Source organism: Otolemur garnettii, unplaced genomic scaffold (assembly GCF_000181295.1).
Source record: "Otolemur garnettii isolate 467f Iridium unplaced genomic scaffold, OtoGar3 scaffold00120, whole genome shotgun sequence".
Taxonomy (NCBI): Eukaryota; Metazoa; Chordata; class Mammalia; order Primates; family Galagidae; genus Otolemur; species Otolemur garnettii.
In genome coordinates this window covers 3518294-3541879 of record NW_003852515.1, presented here as the reverse complement: position 1 = coordinate 3541879, position 23586 = coordinate 3518294, and the positions used below count along the sequence as shown (strand labels likewise).

Here is a 23586-nt window from a genome sequence, read left to right as displayed (position 1 = left end):
AAACCTCCACCCCTGGCAACCACTAATTTATTTTCTGTCTCTATACATTTTCCTATTCCAGACATCTCCTAGAATGGACTCATACAATATGTTTCCTTTCGTGTCTGGCTTCTTTCACTTGCCTTAATGTTTCCAAGGTTCGTCAAATTTATAGCATATATCAGTATTTCATTCCTATATTAGTCTACTTAGGCTGTCATAATAAAATACCACAGACCAAGTAGCTTAGAAACTTATTTTTTCCCAGTTCTGGAGGCTAAAACTCCCTGACCAAGGAGCCAGCATGGTCGGTGTCTGGTGAGGCTTCTCACCTTGATTTACACATGACCGTCCTCTCACTGTGTCCTCACATGGCCTTTTCTGTATGCACAGAGAGGTGGAATGAGAGAGAGAGATATATCTCTGATGTCTGTTCCCTTTCTTATAAGGATACCAGGCATACTGTATTAGGGCTACCTTTTTGATGTTACTTAACTTTAATGACTCCTTTAAAGGCTCTATCCCCAAATACAGACACATTGAGGGATAGGGTTACAATCTAGGAATTTGGGGGTGACACAGTTTGGCCCCAAACAGTTCTTTTTTATTGATGAATAGTAGTCCATTGTGTGGATATACCAGAATTTATTTATAGGTTTGTCAGTTGGACATTTGAGTTGTTACTTCTTTTCAGCTATTATTAATAATTCCACCTTGTATGGGTTTTGGTGTAAATACTTGTTTTGTTTCTCTTGGGTGTATATATTAGAGTGGGATTGCAGGGTTATATGATAACTGTATATTTAGTCTTCTCTCCAAAGTGGTATATGTTGAGTATTTCTACCATCAGTGTGTGAAGGTTCCAATTTCTCTACTACATCTCCAACACTTCTTATCTCTGCTTTCTTATTATAACCATCATAGTGGATATGTAGTAGGTACCTAATTGTGGTTTTGATTTGTGCTTTCTGAATTGACTAATGATGTTGGACTTCTTTTCATGTGCTTATTGGCCAGTTGTGTATCTTTTTTTGGAGAAATGTCTGTTCAGATTCTTTGCACATTTTAAAATTGAGTTATATTTTTATTCTTATGTTGTGAGTGTTCTTTATATATTTTTAGTACAAGTCCCTTATCACATATGTGATTTGCAAACACATTTTCCATTTTTGTGGGTTGTCTTTTCACTTTCTTGATTGTGTCCTTTGAAATAAAAATAGTTTAAAATTTTTATAATGCTCAGTTTATGTGTTTTGTATTGCTTATATTTTTGCTGTCATATGTAAGAAGGCTTTGCCTAACCCAAGTTTATGAAGATTTATGACTGTGTTTTCTTTCTGACCAAGGGTTTTATAGTTTTATCTCTCAATTGTAAGACTATCATCCTCTTTACATTAAGTTTTGTATGTGGTGTGAGATATAGGTCCATCTACACCTATTTCTTTGCATGTGGTGGTTAACATGTCCTGGCACTGAAGCATCTCTTTAAATATTCATGATTGGTTTTGCTGAGGCATTGAAATCATCCTTAATTGATAGAAAATTCATCCCAACCTCTGGTTGGCAGTTTATTCCATCTCTAGTCCCGTCTGTCCCATTTATATCACTCTTCGCACTCAGAGAGTTTTCTACCTTATCCAAGATCACAGCTCTTAAATGTCAAAGTTTCAAGTTAAGCCCAAGGGCTGTTAATTCCAGGGTAATTAGCTATCCTGGTTTGCTCTGTGTTGAGGGTTACCTAAGGCATGGACTTTCAGAACTAAAACTGGGGCAGTCTCTAGGTAAATCTGAGGCATCGCTGTCGTGGTGGAAAGAATGCCCCATTGAGTGGAGCCTTGTCCTTAAACCTAAAGCTGTAGCCATTGAAAGCTGGAGGCTGGAGGACTCACTTCCCAGGCTTCTCACTCATATGACCGGCTGTTGGCAAGAGACCTCAGTTCCCTCCATGTGTGTCTCTACACGGGGTGCTTGAGTGTTCTCATGACGTGGTGGTCAGCTTTCCCTAGAACGTGCAGTCCAAGAGACCACGGAGGAAGCTACAATGTCTCTTAGGATGTGGCCTCAGGAGTCTCACACCGTCAATATTTTATTAGTCACACAAGTCAGCCCTGGCTCCCAGAGAGGCTACAGGACTATCTAGGGTGTGAAAACTAGCAAGTGGAGATCATGGCAGGGCAGGTAGGGGGCAGGTTGGAGGCTAGCTACCCATCTTCTCTCTGGCTTCCAAGGATTTATGCCCCTCCCAAATTGTAAAAACCAAACCCCTTTTATTCTCCCCAAAGTCTCCCTCTTTACAGCATCAGCTCAATGTCCAGAATATTGTCATCTGAATCAGGTTCAGGTATGAATAAAGCTACTTAGATATAATGAGTACAGCTTCTTGAGTATAGTACTCTCGTACCTCTTTAATAAAAACTTGTTATCTAAAGAGATAAATTATCCCCCTTACCCCCAGTAGACAGTGGTTAGACAGGCATAGAATAACTCCATTTACAAAAGAGGCATAATGGAAGGCACACAGGAGTCTCTGATCCATAGAAACTCTAAAGTACATCAGGACACATGATGGTTCCTTGATCGGGACTAGGTCCTTCTAGTGTATAAATGATTTTAGGTGGCTCTGATCTCTATTAACTCTTGGTTCTGCCCTCTTAGACTGATTTCTGTATGTAGAAGTTTGGTTGTCAAAAGACCTGCCTTTCAATTAGTTTTGTCTCCTATATTTCTGTGTAAGCTGATAATGTTTCCATTAATATGATTCTCTTTGAAAGTTTGTGAGTCTGGGACAGCACCTGTGGCTCAAAGGAGTGGGATGCCAGCCCCATATACTGGAGGTGGTGGGTTAAAACCCAGCCTCGGCCAAAAACTGTAAAAAAAAAAAAAGTTTGTGAGTCTGCTATAAATATTATTGGATTTATTCCATCAGACAAAAGCCACACCCAAAAGTCATTTCAAAATAAGCTGTCTTCAGCCTTGGGCTTCACCTGAGGCTACTGAGGGTCAACAGCCTTAAGTTTCCTAGAACACTTACTGTTTCTCAATTTAAGACATTGCCTTAGCTCTTTCTGAACTCTTACCAAAGGCTTTTGTCCCATCATTAGGCCATGTTCTCCAGATAGTGACCTGAGTAAGATCATTGCCCAAGAGCTATTTTTAAATTTTGGTATTATTTACCATCTGGAGAGTCGAGGAATTTCCAAACCCAAGTCCTACCTCTTTATATTTAACAGCTGGTTTATGTTGAAGTTTTTAGCTTATCTCTCTGCTCTTATACTTTCCAGAAGGGTAGGAAGAAGCTAGGTGCCATCTCTAGCAGTCTACCTGGAAATCTCCTTAGCTAGATTCCTAAATTTCATTGGGTACAATCTCTAATTTTGTATTGTAGCAAGTAGCGTTGTTGCTAAATTTTCTACCACTGATTAGCAAGATTCACTCCCCATTACTTTCTCCACATTCCTTTAAGCCCTCACAGGCAGCTTTTTTGAGGGCCATAAGGCTTCGTCTAAGTGAAGAACTCTAGGCTTTCACCAGTGCTCTCCTCAAGTTTCTTAAAGCTTCCATTCACTGCCTGGGTCCAAAGTTACTTCCATATGATTAAATTCTTTGTTGTTGTTGTTGTTGTTGATGATGTGGGGTCTCACTCTGTTGCCTAGGCCAGAGTGACATGGCCACGATCATAGCTCACCACAACCTCAAACTTCTGAGCTCAAGTAATCCTTTCACTCTAGCCTCCTGAGTGGCTTGGAACACAGAAACACACTATCACACTTGGCTAATTTTTTTATTTTTGTAGAGATGGAGTCTCCCTTTGATTCCCAGTCTGGTCTCAAACTCTTGGCCTCAAGCAATCCTCCTGCCTTGACCTCCCAAATTGCTGGGATGATAGGTGTGAGCCACCATGCCTAGCTCGTGATTAGGTTCTTATTTTATGGTGGCACTCCTCTTCCATATACCAAAATCAGCATTAGTTATTTGCTGCAAAATAATAAATCATCCCAAAGCTTAGCCACGTAAAACTACAATAATCATTTATTATCTAATGCTTTCTGTGGGTCGTGTATCTGAGAACAGCTTAGCCAGATGATCTTACTTGGAGCCTGTCATGAGGTTGCAGTCAGATTTAATTAGGTTCACAATCCTCTGAAGGCTTAAATGAGGATGAGGACCCACTTCTGAGATGAAGTGGTTACTCACATGGCTGACAAGTTGACGCTGGCTATTGGCAGCCTCAGTTCTTCCTCATGTGGACCTCCATGCAGGGCTGCTTCAATGTCCTAATAGCATGGCTGGTTTCTCTCTAAGTGAGCAATCTAAGAGCCTAAGGAAGAATCTGCAATATTTTTTTATGACCTACACTCAGAAGTCACACATTGTCACTTCCACAATATTTTACTGTTCACATAGCTCAGCTCTGATTTTTAGGTGAGGATCACTGGAGAGTCATCTTGGAATTTGGCTACTATGCACCCTGACCTATGATCTGTTTTTTTTTTCTTTTGGTGGGGAGATGATTTTGCAATTACAAGAGTGGCATTAATGATAGCACCAACAGCAATGCATATCATTTGTTGGGTGTTTATTACATGTCAAACAATATGATAAGCACTTTAGATGCAATTTCTCTTCTATGATTACAATGAGTAGGTGTTTTTATCATCATTTTTCATGCGAGGAGACTGTGGTTCAAAGAATTTTGAGTTTGGCTTGAGGTTATACACTTGATAATATGTGTAACTGTATCAAACTCAGATCTGTAATATAAAATTCTAAAATTCGTCCCTCTCCTTGCTTTGCTTAATTGTGTCCTTCTTTTCTCCTTTGGGGGAGCTGCAGCCTTAATACCAAAGAATTTTATTTGAAGAGGTCTGTCCCTGTGTGAACAAAGCTTGGTAAAACAGTTGCTGTTTATTCATGTTCCTAAAGAAGATGAGAAAGGAAAAATCCTTCTAAGCCATGTGAGCAAAGAAAACCATCTCTCTACAGAGTGTCTTTGAAAGAAGAAACTGTTTAGAAAGCAACTGGGAAGAACTACAGTGTGTAGTAAAGTGTAAAACTATAATTTAGCCCAAATGTTGTATTATCCTGTACATAGAAATATGTTAGAAAAAAACTTCAAATATAAAATTATAAGGAGAACATGGTCCTTGAATTATTCTCCTGATGAGTTTGCCTTCATTTAGTTTTTCTTCCCGTAGTACTTAGTCTTGCCTGTGTTCTGGCCCTGCTTTCAGCCCTCTCGCAGGGGGTTCTCACCCCCAGTGGGGGCCAGTCCTTTGTTTTTGAATTTCCCAAAATACCTTGTAAAGTGTTTGCCAGTGGTAGGTGTCTCTAAATACACATCAAATTGGATTAATATACATTTACTTTCTTCTCTATTTGGCTGGGATGTCAAGAAGGTTGGGTCATGATGGATGAATAAATCTTTATCCATATAATATAGAACCTTAAAGGCATTATAATCTAAATCTAGCTTATTAAGATATTTTTCTAGCTTTATGGAATCATATTTAAAAAAGAATCAATGCAAAAAGGAAAAAGGCAATCAAATGTAATTCTTTAAATTCATCAAAATGAGAAAATTTGCTTTCTTTGAAGGATTTTTCTTTTAAAAGAAAAACATCACTTTGAAAGAGCAACACATCTTTTAAAAATTCAAGAACAGCATTTTTGGTGGGGAGTCGGGGGAGGGTAAAATCTTGTCCAAATATAAAGCCTTGATAAAAATTAAAGAAGCAATTCCACTTTAACATCTTTGCAGATTTGAATATTTGATCCTAGGTTTTTAATTTGGAAGGGTCTTTGATCTGCTGTACAAAAAGTTTATTTCATCTACCTGATAGAAGTGTTTTTGTAGAGGACACACAATGGTAGGTTCTCTAGTGGACAAAGGCCAATTAAAAGTGAAATTATTGACATAGTTTGGGAAAATATCCATGTCTGTATCTTAATGTAAGCATAATGTTGAACTAAAGAAAAAAATTGTGTGTTCTAATTTTAAACGTTTGTTTTATTGTAACAGCTTTATTGACATATAATTCACATACTACGTGCAAGTCACCCTTTAATGGATACAATTCAGTATTTTCTAGTATATTCAAAGAATTCTATGACCTTCACAACAATAAAATTTCTAACATTTTCATGATCTCACAGAAGAAAGAGACCCTGTATCCTTTAGCAGGCATTCCCCGTTTCTCTCAAATCTCAGTTCCAGAAAACCACAAATCTACTTGCTGTCTCTATGGATTTTCTTACTCTGGACATTTCATATAATAAAATAATTTGTGGCCTTTTCTGTCCGACCTTAGTACTTTCCAGGTTCTTCCATGTTGTAGTATTTATCAGTACTACATTCTTTTTTAGGAAATGTATGGAAAGTGGAAAATATTCAGTGTGAGTGTATTCCACTGTGTCTATCCATTCATCAGTTGAGGTACACAGGCATTGTTTTCACTTTTTGTTTATTGTGACTAATGCCATATTGATGTGCAAGTTTTAGGTAGACATGTTTTCATTGGGAACAGATCAAAGACATTGTCATTTATTCCCAGTTTAAGTGTTTTATCAAATGGTTTATTTATTGAGATGACCAAATGGTTTTTCTTTATTCTGTTTAATATGGTATAGTATAGATAATAGATTGATTTCCATATTTTAAACCAATCTTGTGTTCCTGGACTAAATCTCACTTGGCAATGGAATATCATATTTTTTATGTGTTAGCTTCAGTTTGCTAGTATTTTGGTGAGGATTTTGCACCCTGTAGGCAAGCTAGTTTATCATAGAGAATACCAATGAAATAGCTAAGAAGAGCCATCAAGGTGTCAGAACTAACCCCAAAAAGTGGCTTCAAAAAACTACCCTGAAAAAGGGGCCCAAATTTAAGTGGATTAGACTGTGGAGAAAGAGTTTATGCCCCAAGGTAGTAAGGAAAATGATAGACCAATCAGCCAGTAATTAGTGGAGCATGACAAGTGGGTATAATACCAAAGGGGGGAAGGAAGACAGCTTCATAGAGATCAGAGGAAGAGAGCCCTGCCAATATTTTGTTTGCATTCTTCTCACTTCATTTTGTGTAATCTAAAGTCAATTATTGATTAACTAGATGGGAAAGGAGGTCACTGATAATTGAGAATAGCCTCAAAATGTAATAGGCTTAGCATACTTACTGTTGAAATTACATCTGATTTTTAGCAATTCTCTTAGTCTTCTATAGACATCATCTGAAATCAGTTTGGTGGAAGTTTGTTGTAAATATGATAATCTGATACAAAGGGATATTTTCACTGTTGTGGGGATATCATCTACAATATATAAAATGATATGAGAAAAACATACGAAGGTGTTAAATATGACATTCACTTCTGATACAAATGGACCATCAGTACCTGATAGGCAGTGCGTTATTTTTTTTTCATAGTTGAGGATGTTTTTCCCCATGCAGGGCAGGCCTGAGTTGGGAGTATTTGCAGCTTTAGCTCCTCATTCCATTCTCTTTCTGCACTCACTGGATTCCTCCAATGCTAGTCCTGACCCAGAAGTCAGGAACTATAGCTCTGCAGATTCTGTTCTCCCCTGGACACACACAACTGGCCAGAGCTTTACTTTCAGGGAGAGTAGTAGCTAGAAGAGGAAGGACACTTTTTGTGGGAGACCATAGACCCTGGATAGCATCTATTGGCTCTTTATTTCCACATATAGATGCTTTCAAGTATGTAGTTTCTTCACTGATTTATAGACATTGATTTTTTAAATAAATGTGGCATGATTTAAATTCTGTTTAATCCGAAACCTAGTTAATATTTCATTAGTTAAGAGTTGACTAAAGTGTAAGAACACTGCTGAGAGATCTGTGTACCCACATTCAAGGTAAATATAGCAACAAGTACAAGTTGTTAAATGGCTTGATGGGGACAGTTATATGGAATATTTTAAATTTCATATCAAAGAGCATTTGTGTGTTGATAATATTTTGATTTCCTCTGGTACTGAGAGCTTTCTCATAGTGCTGTGATAATTATCACAGTTGCTATTGATAGAGTCTGGTTCAGACTTAGACATAGTGATGTTGAGATACTGGATTTATAACTTGACACTTTATTATTTCAAAGCAAGAGCTGACTTTGCACATATCTGGGAACTAATTTTGAAGTGTGGATTGACATAAAAAAAAGATAATGGAAAAAGGAGAAAAGAAATCTAACATCAGTTTGAGCATCCCGCAAATTGTTGTGGACCAAGCAGTAATAAATGGGTCACTATGAAAGTTTTGAGACTGACTGTGCTGTGGTCCATTATTTCACTTCCAAGTCATATAATTGACAGCATTCCTTTTGATTCACCCATAAAAGTTTCCGCTTACTCAGTTTATCGGTGTTGCGGGGGGGCTTTGTTTGCTTCCATCCACACAGATTTTGTGTTTCTTGATTTTTGTGTATCTCAAAACTTCTGTAATGATCCATGTACTTACAATAAACTTGCAAGGCCAATTTTCTCACCCCATTCTTTATACAAAAGGAAATTGTGACTCTGAGTGTTAGGCCAGGGCTGGGAGGTACACAGCTCATAATTAGTAGAGCTTAGACTTCAATCTGGCTAGCCCCTCAGTTTGCTACCAACAGAGGTCAGTGAGATGATTTCTGTACACATTTTTATAAGACTACTACATACTAGTTAAAATTACGAGTGAATATTTGCCACAAAGGTTCTTTGCCCATCGTGCCTCAAAATTTAAGGTGTGTCTCAATTTCACAGATCTCAAGTAACTGTAACAATGTAACCTTGAGTAACTTGCAACAATGAATGCTCTCTTGCTTCACTGTCCTAAGCTCTTTATCCCTTTCCTTGGGGTCTTAAATTAGGGTTATGTGTCTGTCCGTCTCTTACCTTGCTGTGAATTGAGAATAATCTTTGTTTTTTGGTTTGGGTTCATGTTAACAGATTTAAAGAAAGCCTCCAGTTCAAATGCTGTAAAATCTAGTCTACCAAAATCTGGGCTTCGACCTCCTGGATACTCACGTCTCCCAGCAGCCAAGCTGGCGGCCTTTGGCTTTGTCCGGAGCTCCAGCGTCTCCTCGGTCTCCAGCACCCAGTCCGCGGACAGCGCTCCGCCCGAGCAGAGCCGACAGGCCACCCGTAAGTGGGGTGGGGCGTCGGGCTGAGATAAATCAGCAGGCTGGGTAACTGTGTGTCATTTTCTTTGTGTGATTAATTAAGAATTTGGATCACCTCTCTTGGTCTACCATTGTTATTTTAAAAACTCATCTACTGAAGAAAAATAGTCTATTTGGCACTATTTGTTATGGGGAGTTAATATGCTAGAAAAAGATTTTAAAACTCTTCTACATGGGAAATGACTTATCTAGAGACTGATACCAGGAGCCCTCTGCTTGTGGATTCTAGGTAAGAAGTCAGAGAAAGATCCTGGAAAGGTGTTGCTACATGGTGCCATCGTGAAATAGATTGTATATTAAATATTAGCTGAATGAATCATTTAGTCACCTGTGGTTATCTTCACATTGGTGGAGCATTTGACTGGATTCCTAAAAGTTAACTGAATGATGTTAAAATAGGAAAGCATGGCTAAGCTTCTTCAAGTCTATACCCAGGAAGGTCCCCATTAGCTGAGATGATGGAGACTGTATTTTAAAGTATGAATTAATAACCTTCAGAGCAAGTTAGGCACTGTTCTGAAGGATACCTGGAGGCCGCCCATCCTGCTGAGCCAGTGATGACCGGCCCCATCTCAGCTTCAGCTTCAAAGTGGTTGTTATTGGATCTGAAGCCATGACATCTCAGATGCTGGTTTTTCAAGACCTTGCCAAAGGGCCAGGAGACTCTTAGAGGTTTCCATGTAGAGAACCATTTTGAAGGGATTATAGAAGTTGAATCAAGTTGGAATGAAAAGAGAAAGAGAGAGAAAGAGATTTGTCATTTTTTCAATTTCCTTCCTCTAAGCTTGTTCAGTCTCTGTCCTGGGGTTTAACAGAGATGATGTGTGGAATATTTGTACCTTTACGGTTACAAATTTTGGTCTACCTAGTTACTCTTTAAAGTAGTACATTACATTTCCCTTTATCTTGTAAGTGGTTCCTAAGAGTGTTTTCTTTGCTTTCTTGGTTTTCTGAACGTGCTGTGGCTCAGACCTGTTTTTGACATAGGATTTGTTTCGGGAATCCTACTGCAATTATGGGTCACATCATTACACAGTAGCTATCTCAAAATCAGAAACATGAATATAATGAAGACCTATTAGCAAATGTGTAATCTATGTTTTTAGATATGTATGGGCATATCTAAAGATTTTGTTATATAGGAGCTATTTGTCACAATTTCTAGTTATAAAACTCCCAATGACATGTTTCTCTTTTAGAGAAAGCATGAAAGGTAAAAATCTCATATGGTATACACCTTTCTACAAAAGGATTTAAGATTTTGATTTCTTTCAAAAAGGGAAAAAACCTTAACCTTGAGGCAAGTTGAGCCATTTGCCCATGACGGTAGCTTGTCCTGAGGAGAGCTGACAGATCTGGGCAGAATAATTCCAGGTGTGCTAAGGGAATTTCTTCTCACCTCTTGCTTCAAAGGATACGAGACAGGGGCTCCTGAGCACCCAGGGGAACAAGAGCTGTATGTGCCAGAGAAAATAACTCCTAGTTTGAAGACTTCATATTAAATGTGACACTTACTGTATCCAGAAATGTTTTCTATTTTTAAAATACATGTCAGAATTGATTTATAATTATGTGTTTCCTACTATATATGCAATTTGTGCTTCACTAATAAACCATAGAATGCCCCCACATGTGTTTAAACTAATGTCTGGGTGCCACTTATTGTTATGCCTATACTTATTATCAGATTTAATGTCAAGATAAATTTTGTTTCTGTTCTCTAGTGAAGAGATGATGCTTTGATGACAGGGCCTGAGTAAAATATGAAGCTCTTGAGAGAGCTGAAAGTCCTTAGATCATATCCTAAGAGCAAAGCGTTGCTGGCTCAGCTCATGGCAGTAACAGGATATCAGAATTAATTCCTTTTTTCATCTTGGACAGTTGGTCTTTCTGCAGGCACTGCTTTCCCATAGGACTCATTTTAGGAATACCACTGTAATCAGAGATCACATAAGGGCACTGTAGATGTCTCAAAATCTGAAACATGAATATGGTAAGGAACTTAGTCATGTGTCACTTGACTGTACTTCTTACAAATGCATCATTGGGCAATTTCTTCATTACGTGAACATCTCAGAACGTACTTACACAAACATAGCCAACTACACGCTTGGGTGATGTGGTATAGCCTGTTGCTCCCACACTATACCTTGTTACAGCACATTACTGTACTGAATCCTGTAGGCAGTTGCAATATAGTGGTATTTGTGTCTCTAAATATAGAAAAGGTACAGTAAAATATGGCTTAAAGATTTTAAAATGATGCCCTTATATAGGGCACTTACCATGAATGGGGATCGCAGGCCTGGAGGTTGCTCTGAGTGAGTCAGTGAGTGAATGTGGAGGCCTAGGACATTACTGTACGCTTTTATATGACTGGCTGTGCAGTCGGTTTGTTCACATCAGCAACACCACAAACACATGAATAATGCATTGTGCTACAAATTATGATGGCTACAACATCACTAGGTGATAATAACTTTTTATTCCATCATAATCATACATGACCACTGCTGTGTATGTGGTCTGTTGTTGACTGAAGTGTCACTCTACAAGGCATGACGTATTTGCAAATGTGTAATTCATGTTTTTCGATGCTCATGTATATAGTCTGAATAGTGTCCATGCCAACAGTGGCATGCTGTATTTGAGACACTTCTAAGTGAGTTCTTTTGAATTTATTAGTGTTTTCTAGGTACCCTACCTCTCCTGTGGCTCTTCCTATGCTGTTTTCCTGGGTCCCCTGGGGAAAGTGAGGATAGTGTGAAGGGAGAGCTCCATGTATTCCCCTAGACCTGAGGTGGCAGGGCCAGTTGGATCTTAGCTGGTCCATATGGCATCTTCCCTCAACCATGGGTTCAGCCTCTGGGCCATTAAATCAAACCTACTGGGCAGAATAGAAGTGCCCTTCTGTGCTTTTTACCTTTTCTATAAGGTTTTGTTCAGGGGAATGGACACAGGGAAATTCTTTTTGTTTATTAGTTCTTAAAAGTTAAAGGTATCTTACCATTTACTGTAAAGGGAAATAAGAATCTCAATACCTCCAGACTCCTTATGCAATAGAAAAGGTCAAGCCTGGAGGTTGAGTCATGCAGATAACACAGCTGCTACTAACCTTATGCATTAGACAGATGCTCAGGAAAGGTAAAAGGCCTCAGGCATCCAGGAAGTTCTGCACCCCACCCCAACATAAGGCAACTCTTGCTGGCCTCCCATAAACAGGGACATGCATATTGTCAAAACTTTAGGTGTGCGGACTAAGTCTTCTAAAACTGAAGTCTGTTCCATATCACACTTTCAGTGTTGATTACAAGTTTACCTTCCCAGGTGCAGAGCAGAGACAATATGAAATCAGTCATCACTCTCCCAGAGACATCTGCACATCTGATTTTTTCTTTACCCTCCTTTTTGTCTTCAAACATTTACCTTGTCTTTTTTTTGGTTTTTTGGTGGTAAATTGCATTTTAATTGAAGTTATGACTTGTGGCTATTTGTAAAATTTTTTGCAAATATTATTTTTTCCTTTTATAAGTCATGTATACATAGATCATGAATACATTTATGCATTTTGGGGGTACAATGTGTTGATTTTTTATACATTTTGGAGTGCTGACATCAAACTAATACAGCTTTCGCCTCATTTACTTGATTATTGTGTTAATACATTTATGTTTTATACTTGATAGATTTGACTTGTATCCTTGCAATATGCTGCATAGGTGTGGTCCCACTGTTTACCCTCCCTCTGTCGAACCTCCCCCCTCCTTTCCCTTCCCCGTCCATTTCTCTCCTTCATCCTGGGCTATAGTTGTGATCGTTCATAAGAAAGTATAAGTAAATATAAATTGGTTTCATAAAAGTATGGAGTAATTAGATACTTTTTCTTCCATTCTTGAGATACTTTACTAAGAAGAATATGTTTCAGTTCCATCCATGTGAACATAAAAGAGCATTTACCTTTCCTTATATAGATTTACTGAGCACTAATTAGAGCCTCATAACAGTGTAACCGTTTGCCTCACTGCCCACCACCCTCTTCCCTTAAATGCTGAGTTCCCAAATCCCTTTTCAGAGAGCACAGGTCACAAAGGCTTCTGTGAGACATCCTCAACCTTAGGCTTAATAAACCTCCACTGCTTGAGGTCTTTGCCTTGGTCCCTTATTTGGGGTTGTCATAGCTCACCTGCCATTGTCTAGCTGAGCAAACTGAGATCAGGGTGGCTTCCCTTGGGTCCCTGCCATGCTCTTCCTCCTATCTTTCCTTCTTAGAGCTTCTGTCCATGGGAATTACATTCTCATAATCTGTAATCTTTTCTTTCTATCAAGGAAGCAGATCTCGAGTGAGAGCTGCCTTGAGAAGACATCAGGCCAAACCCACCCCTTCCCAGATTGTCAGCCAGCCCCTGTATGTGCTAGGAAGTGGTCCCTTTTATGCAGAAGCCACATCTTAGTCTGAACAGCTGTCATTGTTAGGAAGTGCTCTGTATGAGTTTAAAGGGCTTCCTTGTAATTTCCAACCGGTTGCCCAGTTCCTATGGACTGACACAGCACCTTCATGTTCATTGTCCCTCTGAGAGACCCCTTTGACTCCCTTCACTCCTTTGCAGGTTCATCATTAGATGATCATGAGGTTGAACTATTAAGAAACTCAAATAAAACTTTTTTTTTTGCAGTTTTTGGCCGGGGCTGGGTTTGAACCTGCTACCTCTTGCACATGGGGCTGGTGCCCTGCTCTTTTGAGCCACAGGCACCACAAGAAACTCAAATAAAACTTTAAATTGTACTAGTGAGTTACCTACAGCTTTTGTTCATTATAGATTTACATTGAAGGAGAAAAGGAATTTTCTAACATAGAACTTAAGTTTAAACTTAAAGTCACAGGTCTGACTCAGTGTGCAGCTCCAACTTCTTTTATAGTTTTCCAAGAAAGAAGATCCCAAATAGGCTTTATGTGATAGACATTTAAAGGGAAAAGCAATTACTGTGCTGTAGAATTTAGTGTCAGTGACATCCTATAACCTGGCAGGAGTGTCCAACCTTTTTTCTTTGCTGCCCATTGGAAGAAAAAGAGTTGTCTTGGTCCACACATGAAATAAACAAATACTAATGAAAGCTGATTAGCAAAAAACAAGGCATGTGCATATTTTTCCTGATATCCAACACCATAGATAAGCAAAAAGTCTTCACAAAATCAGCACACAGCCCATAGGCCACAGATTGGAGACCCCTGGAAAGTGTACAGGTTGAACATCCCAAATTTGAAAATTTGAAATCCCAAATCCTCCAAAATTCAATTTTTTTTTTTTTGAAAACTAACATAATGCTCAAAGGAACTACTTATGGGATCACTTTGGATTTTGGATTTGGGGATTTGAAATGTTCAATTAGTATAAATGCAAATATTCAAAATCTGACTAATCTAAAACATAAAACACTTCTAAGAATTCTGGATGAAGGATGCTCAACCTGGACTTGGTTGTCGTATTAATCAGTAATAAGTGTAGGTAGGTATAACTTAAAGTCAAAATCTTTAGGGTTATGCTTGGAGTGAAAAATAGGAAAACTTAGTGTTTGTTTCATGAAGTAAACATTAATGGAAATAGATCATGTCACCCAAGGATAGAATAATTTATGTGGAGGATCCCATGTCATTATGTATTCTCCATGGCGTCTAACTTATTGAGTACTCAAGAAATGGCTCAAGAAACAACTTATCAGAAAACATGAAGAATATGGCATCTGCAGCCGTCCTTTCCATTTTCTCCTCTTCCTCTCTTTTCAAATACTGTCATTTTTCCCCCAGTGGGGTGAGCTAAAAGGAGAAATAATGGGACAAACAATTTGAAAAAACGAAGTAAAAAAGGAAAATTAAAGCTTTTATGTAATTCTTTTTCCTAGTGCAGAGAAGTAGTAGAATGAAGAAGGAAATGGGGACATAGGTGGGGAGGTGGGCAGAGAGCCTGACATTTGTGTAAATCATCATGGCACAAAGATATTAGTTCTCAGAGCCTGAAAAGTGGTACAGAGTGTAGGGTTACTTTCTAATAAGAGTGATCAGGGAGTTTCTCAGAAAGAGCACGGCAGTCTTTTAGGAGGTAGAGATGAACTCTAGGAGATCTTGGCTGGGATGGAGTGGATGCTTTTGGTGCATTCCAAAACCTGAATCCAAGAAGTTGCCATTCCTGGTGCACCCTGGGCACCATGGCACTGTTGTCTTCTGGAGCTGAAGCCACATAGTCAGGCACCTCAAGGCTTCTTCTCAGAATGTGTCTATTCCTAGTGTCTAGTCTTCATCTCAGTCTTCTCATCCAGAGCTTCAGCCCCCACCACTTTTGACACAATACCCACACTCACATCTCTAACTGTGACCCCTCTCTAGAACCACTCACCTGCATTTCAAATGATCCATCAGAAATCTCCAATTAGATGACCCAAATCACCTCAAATGGAACATTTTCCAAAACACAAATTCTTCGTTCTCTAGTATAAACCTACACCTCTTCTGAAAGTTGCTAGATCTTTGAATGATATCTGTGATCTCCTGGCCACCCAGACTGGAAATTTCAGAATCAGCATTATATCCCACCTGCTTTGTGCCTTCTTTTCTATTCAGTGATCAATTTTGGTCAATTCTTTCTCTCTAGCATGTACTCCATTCCCTTTTTTATCCCTCATCATCTTAGTTTAAATCTGGTCTCTCACCTGCATGATTCCTGGTATAACTTGGCTTTCTAACCCTCAAACACATGGTCCCATTGAGGCTGTTTTGACCGTTCCAGTGTGATCCCTGTGCCTGCTTCACCTTTTTGCTGGACTTTCTAATTCCCCCATGACCAGGCCCCACTTCCTTCTCACCTTTCTTGTACACTATCTCTCAACATGCAACCTCAGCTAGCAGAGTTGGTCTCATTTTTCTCTGAGGCTTTGTGCTTTCCTGCCTTTGAGTTTTGGTTTAAGCCATTCATCTCTGGAATATGCCTCTCCACCTCTACTCTGGCCATCTCCCATCTGTCTTTGTAGATTCCATCACTTTCAAGTGCATTTTAAATTCTTTTTCCTCTAAAAAGTCAACCGAATGTGATCTTTTTCTCCTGGGAACTCTTACTACTCTTGGCTTGTGTCACTTTACATCACATACCTATTGTTATTTGATTCTATGTTATTTCTTACGTACAGATTGTAAACTCATAAGGGATAGGGGCTATGACTCTTAATAATTTTATTTTTATGTATGTATGTGTGTATTTAAAGTGTGGCCAGGGCCTGGCCCGGCGCCCAGCTACCCTGAGCTATAGGGCTGACCCTTGTGCTTCTCCAAGCTGGCCACACCTGATCTTGATAATTTTAGTATCTCTCACACTAAAGGACAATGCCCTGTAGGGTAGTAGAATTTTAAGGAAAGTTCTTTTCCAATAGAAACCTTTTCTCTTATTATCAGAGTAAAAACGAGAGTGACTTAGATAGCTTTCAGAGTATTTTGCATTGGGAACATATTTTTTCTTTATGCTTAGATTTTGACAATTGGTGAAGGTCATAATTATGGTTTTCACAATGTTCTAGGATCTCTAAAACATTGTTTTCATTGACTGTAGTGTACCTAGAGATAACTTACATAAGCCAAAGAGTAGAAAAGATAATAGGTCATTTAAAGTATAATTATATTCAGAGATAAATTATCATATAAACTGACCTAATCATCTCACAAATATCTAATAATATATCTGCTTTTATAGAATTAGGCTTTTTCAAAAAATTAAGCTAAAACCCTACTATAGAGACTATTAATGGTAGAATTTCAAAATTTGCAAGTTTAGATGTCTCAATTTGGAGTTATGTTGTCTCATTAAATTCTAGAGTTTTATTTCTTGTTTTAATACTTAAAAATAAACAGATGCTCTTTTAATCATTGAATAGGACTTGGGTTAAGGAGATAACACCCTGAAGTAGAAGATTGTTAGCCTTTTTAGAAGGTTAATCAATGAAAATGAGGATTAATATGAAAGCTTTTTTCAACGTTAACTCTAGCATTTATACTCATGAATACTATAAAATACATTTACATACATAACACATTTGATTTTCTGTGTCTGGCATGCATTTTAAATAAGATCAGAGTAGACAAGAAGTGTTATTAATAACTCCTACAGAAACAGCCATTAACCTATCCCACATTCCATTGGCAAAGAGGCGTCATACTTTATTCATGGAAAAAGGAGCTGAGCGTGACTCATGAGGTCAGCTTTCAGAGAGGCTATTACCTATTTGAGATTAAGTCTTATTGACTTCTTTGTTTATTCCCTTTCAAAAACACTCAGATAATGCTCAGGTCCATCCAGAGATAGGATTAGACTGTAAGCACGTTTCATTTTGTTTTTAAGAAAGTTGACCGCTATGGTTATAAGATAAACTGAAAGATTGAGGAACATATTTTTATTCATAGTAAAAATAATGCCTGGTTGAATTGCCTTGTGTTTCTTGGCTGTCTTGTTTTATGAAGAAGGGATTGTCCACTTTCCCTTTCCAGATTCTACATTCTTTTAGTATCTGCTAGTGGTAAGCATGAGCTTAGTGCTGGGGCTGCTGCCACCTGGAAGCCAGGCTCCACACTCCTTAGGGTATGGAAAGGGAGGATTATACATATAAAGTCATGCAGGGATATGTTCACATTGCCATGAATGAAGCTTGCACAGCGTTTGGTGGGCAGGACAGGAAGGAAGCACTGGAAGGACAAAGAGTGGATTCTGCCTGAGTTTGGGTAAGGGAAGACCTCACACGGTGAAGGTCCTTTCCATGCTGGCTCAGCTTTAATGCATTACGTCTTCAGATATAATCATTCCACACCCAGCTTAGATAATGATAACCTTCTAGATTTGCTCTAAAATATTCCAGCAGAGAAAAATAAATAGGGGGAGGGGAAAATAGATGAAAAATTGGGGGCAAATTTTCAAAAATCATTGAAGCTGGATTATGAAACCATGAGGATTCATAATGTTGCTTATTTCACTTTTTGTGTGTATTTGAAAATTTCTGCAAGTGGTTATAGATCCCACCTTCTCCCTGTATTGCCTTTCGTGCTTTGCTTTGTTTTATGTATTTTATTTTTACATTTAAAATCCCCTAGAAAGCTCTTAGAAATCTTTTTTTTTTTTTTGAGACAGAGTTTCACTATGTTGCCCAGGTAGAGTGCCGTGGGCTCAAGTGATTCTCTTGTCTCAGCCTCCCAAGTAGCTGGTACTATAGGTGCCCATCACAATGCCCAGCAAATTTTTTGTTGTAGTTGTCATTGTTGTTTGGCAGGCCCAGGCTGGGTTCAAACCCACTAGCTCTGGTGTGTGTGGCTGGTGCCTTAGCTGCTGAGCTACAGGCATTGAACCAGAAATCTTTCTTAATCCTCTACTTTTTTGGATATAATATGGATAAGCAAGATTCCACATATTTACAATGCAAAGTTTTGATACATGTATATATTGTGAAATGGTTGCCACAGTCAAGTTACCATATTTTGCCACCATAAAATGCACACTTTATTGACCAAATTTTTGAAGGAAAGTATGGACATATGTTTTATATGGTTAATACCAATTCCTTATTGATATAAATGTTAATTCTTTTATTTGTGCTTATATGTTAAAAGTATAGCCCTAGAAAGCAATAAGGATATTCCTGTTCAAAATAATACCTTGGAATACAGTAATTGTGCCCCCTTCTTACTACTCCTCCCTGTGGTCATCCTCTCACCAATCAGGCAGCACAGCTGCAGGAATCTCCAGCCCACTTGTCTGACTGCACTGGGGACCACCATCACTGCCATCTTAGAAGTGGGCACACTGCCATAGCAGTGCGACTGTTAGAGTTGGGACCTCAACAACAGGAGAGCGGAGGTAGCTGTGCAGTGGCATCTTCTCATAGGTACAAGGTGTGGAGCCAGCCACTGTGAAGAAGTGGGGAGTGAGTCCAGGCAGAAGGTCATAGTGGTCTGCATGACCTGAGTGCCCAGCCTCCCGAACTATCCCCTCCCAGCCAACCCCCATCCCCACATCCTCTACTTTCCTACTTCTACCCATGTCCATGTGTGGAAATATGGCACAGCTGCTCTGCTGAGAACCCTAGTGGGCTTATTTCCTGGGAAGCTGGTGTGAGGGGCTAGGACTAGCCCTACCTTCCCCAGGCTCCTACCAGTAAATTCCTGCCTTTTCTCTTGATCAGCTGGCCCTATTCTGACGCTCCTTGGACACCAAGGAAGAACCCTGAGCTATGGTCTGGGAGATCTGTGTTCTGAGACCCAGTTTTATTAGTAGCCTGTTTTTGTGACCTTGAGCCTCAGTCCCTGGGAAGTTTCTATCTGCAAGGGTACCTGGCTGTGAAGCACAAAATCTCAAAGGTCCCTGAGCCTATGACTTGTCTGAACTCCCCCAAATGTTGAGCTGGCATAATTTCCCAAACTTGCCAGCAGAAGGAACATCTAGGTTGGATGCTTGCTAATGGAACGGACACCAAGTCTTTCTCCTAGAAAGGTGATTTGGTCTATTTGGGTGTGGTTCAGGAGTCCCATTTTAGCTTGTCCTCCTGGGTGATTTGTAGGATTTGCAAGTTTGGGAGAGGCTGGTGTCATTCATTCTAACTTCACTGAGTGCCCAAGGTCTGAATGACCCAAGAGGTCATGGTCTAGTAAAAACAAAAACAAAACCTGAAATATAAATGCAGAGTACTGCACTAGTGTATAATCAGGGAAGGCTTCCTCCTCAGCACAGTGTCCCCAGGCCTCAGAATGGGGCCAACTATGTGAGAGATGAGGCAGCCTAGAGAGGACTGGGACCTACCTTCAGGAACCTAGGGGAGGCCAGGCTAGCCCCCAGCCCTCACACCAGCTTCCCAGGAAGTAAGCCCATTGGGGTTCTCAGCAGAGCAGCTGTGGCCACATTCCCACCAACAGAAATGGGTAGGAATAGGAAATTAGAGGATGTTGGGATGAGGGTGGGCTGGGAGGGGACTGTGGGGGAGGCTGGGTGCTCGGGTCATCCAGACCATTCTCACCTGCCACCCAGACTCACTCCAGCTTCTCCACAGTGGCCAGCTCCATACCTTGTGCCTCTTGCAAGAAAATGAGGTGCCACCGAGCATCCATGTCTACCTTCTTTTTAAAAATTAAAACATAGGATTTTTTTCCCTAAAAGTCCGGGCAAAAAATGTGGATGCGCATTATACATGGGAGCTCATTATACATGGCAAAATACAGTAATCCACGCATCCATCACCTTGCATGGTAACCTTCTGGGGAGTGTGTGTATACGTGTGGTGTGAACATTTCACATCTACTTTCTGAGCACATTTCAAGTACACAGAATGATATTACTAACTGTCCACCCCATGCTGTGCACTAGATCTCTAGAACTTATTCGTCATACTTAACAAACTCTGAACCCTTTGACCAACATCTCCCATTCTTAAGAGATGAAATAGCATTGTGGTGAAGGAGGAGTGCTCTGATACAGACTGCCTGAGTTTACGGCCTACTCTGACATTTCCTTGCTCTGTGACTTTGAGCAAGTTACTTTTCTGTGCTTCTGCTTCTTCATTGAAAATAATAATAATAATGCTAATAATAATTAAATTGGTTTTAAAAACCATCAGTAGGTTTGATGGGAGCACTAAATGGATTTAAGACATGCAAAGTGCTTAGAACAGAACATTGCACAATAATAATCATGTTTCAGTGGTCATTTCCATTCATTGGTCATGTGTATAAAGTTTAATGTTGAGAAGGGTTTAAAAGCTCAGCTGGAAAATAGTCATGATTGATGAACATGTCTGGCATGGCATAAGGAGAGAGCTCCTGATTATGTCTAAGTCAGGCAGATGGCATCTATTCCAGTTCTAAATTTTTGTCATCACCTTGCACATGTGTGGTGAAAAGCGTTCTGAGTGTTCAACTAAAACATATATCATTTATGAAGCTGGGGAAGGTGAACAGTTGACTTTCATGGGAGTCTCTTACTGTTGAGCTATAAGCTTGGGGTTTGGATATTTATAAAATAGAGTTAAGGAGAATCATGTTTTGATATTTTTATCTAAAAGGATTGTATCTTGCCATTAGCATATTATTGAAATTAATGATATATTCAATTGTGTTCCTTATAAATGAAACATTTATGCAAGGTGACTAATACATAGCACATTAATCTAAGCTGATGGCATTTTAAACTTCTGCTCAAAATAGAAACTGAGAGTTGGATTGGATTTTATTTCTGTGCCTTTCCAGTGTCTGTTGGAAAAATGGGAACATTTGGTTTTTCAGTAAGTAAAGGACTTTGCCTGCTTCTCATTTTGGAGTCTGATTTCTGTTGTACTGGGGTTGACTGTGTCAAACGTTTCAACCCACTGTGAGTGGGTGAGGAAAGGAGAGAGTGGGAACAAAAACCAAAATAAGCTTCTGATTTCCTCTGGAAACACGGAAGTCACACAAATGTCACTGATGGGTTTAAGTATCTAGTTCCCTGGGATCTGTAATTATGTAATTTAAAGTATTCTTTTTAAGGAAAAAATAGAAACATTTTCACTGAATCTTGCTGTTCATTTTCCAAATTATTCCCACACATTCAGTTCTTTCTCTTTTCTCTGCTTCCTTCCCACACACTTACAAGGGAGAACATGGTTTTTCTGAATAGTATTCAGCATTGCCTCTAAGTGAAAATGTTCCCTTTATTGGTTAACAACCAGTTTATCCACCTCAACTCAGATATCTGGGTGAAACTGGTAGAAATCGCAGTGTCCCTGTAGAGCAGTGGTTCTCAACCTTCCTAATGCTGCGACCCTTTAATACAGTTCTTTGTGTTTTGTTGACCCCCAACCATAACATTATTTTCATTGCTACTTCATAACCGTAACTTTGCTGCTATTATGAATTATAATGTAAATAACTGATATGCAGGATGTATTTAGGCAACCCCTGTGAAAGGGTCGTTGACCCCCAAAGGGGTCATGACCCACAGGTTGAGAATCACCGCTTTAGACGTTTGTCAAGTTTACAAGTGCCATATTCTAGTATGTTCTAGCTCATTCAAGATGTTCAGTGAAGAAAAGAGACATGGAAATAGTAGTTTAAATAAGATATATGATACAATATGCATGCACAATATGCATCAAAATGAGAATTTATGGTAATTAGAATAGTGTCTGAGACAATTAACCTCACTGCATGCATACATTTATCATAAAGTTTAGAGGACCTAGAGTAAATGGATTCACCATTTTTGGCTTTCAAGATCTGGAATTCTGTGACTATTCTGTTTTTAACAGAATAGTAAAAACTATGGAGCCAATTAAGGTCTTCAGTAAAAAGTAATAGAATTGTATTCAAGAAGAATTAATATGAGAATGGTAAGTGAAGGTGTTTAGAGAAGGAAAACTGGGTGTGAGACTTCTGCCAAAGTTAGGGATGCTTTGCGTCTGGGCTAGACCTTAATTTTGGTATTTTTTTCTCTATCTGAATACAATGGAAATTTCGGAACACTATCAGACAGAGAACATACAGAGGCTTTATTGCCCTGGAATTTTTTTCTTCGGAAGTTGTATAAAATTCAGGGCTGTGAGGTACTTGGAAGTTATTTTCTTTCCCCTGCCCTCTGCTAAGTGCTGGACAATTTGGATTTTTAGTCCAGGACCAGAACAAAGATGAGGAGAGGCAAGGAAGGGGAAAAGAGGGGGAGGAAATATTTTTATACATTTTACTGCTTTTATCTTAAAAGAAATTATAGGTCAGAGGTCGCATTGTATCCCAACTCTAACTTCATTTGGGACAGTGGCAGAGAGGGAATATTAAAAAGCAAGTAAGCATAGCTTCTAGACTAATACTGCCTTCTCACAGGAATTTTGCAAATAGTACAAGCTTTGTATTACTGTAACATGGATAGGCTGTCTTCAGGGAAAGTTCTTAAAAATCCTTGTAGTATTTCAGTATTTTTCCTGAAGGCCATAGAAGCAGTAGACAGGGCTCAAATATCGATAATTCCTTTTTTTTTTTGTAAGGAGAAAGAAAGTAATTTACATGGTTACGTCAGAAGGTTCTTTGGGCTCCCTTAACGGGAAGTGATTAGCCTAATGGAAGCCTGAAGTATAAGGGTTTACAGTGGGAATGGAACAAGGGGGCCAGACAGAAAGAGTAGGAAGGTAGCATTCTGCACTGTGGGTAGAAGAGGAGAAGGGAGTTTAAAGGGTTCTGCCAAGTTCAGACCTAGACATGCACAGGTCCCAGAAGGCATTTCTATGACAACCTTGACTCAGATATCTGGGTGAAATTCAGATTTGGACTGAAATTATGGGGAGCAGCTGTGGAATATAAGTGATGTCTGGAACCATGAGTGACAACCCTGGCGGAGTATATGTAGAATGAAATGGGAGGGGGGATGCTGCAGATTTGTGGGGTGGGAAGGAGGAT

The 23586-nt window shown here is 39.2% G+C and overlaps 1 protein-coding gene across 1 annotated transcript in view; it reads left to right on the top strand.

The window, feature by feature from the left end:
- MTUS2 (microtubule associated scaffold protein 2) overlaps positions 1-23586 on the top strand; it is a 406145-nt gene that overhangs the window by 37558 nt on the left and 345001 nt on the right. Inside the window, exon 4 of the mRNA XM_012810001.2 lies at positions 8920-9114. Coding sequence (XP_012665455.1) covers positions 8920-9114 — 195 coding nt within the window. The remainder of the gene's footprint in view (positions 1-8919; positions 9115-23586) is intronic.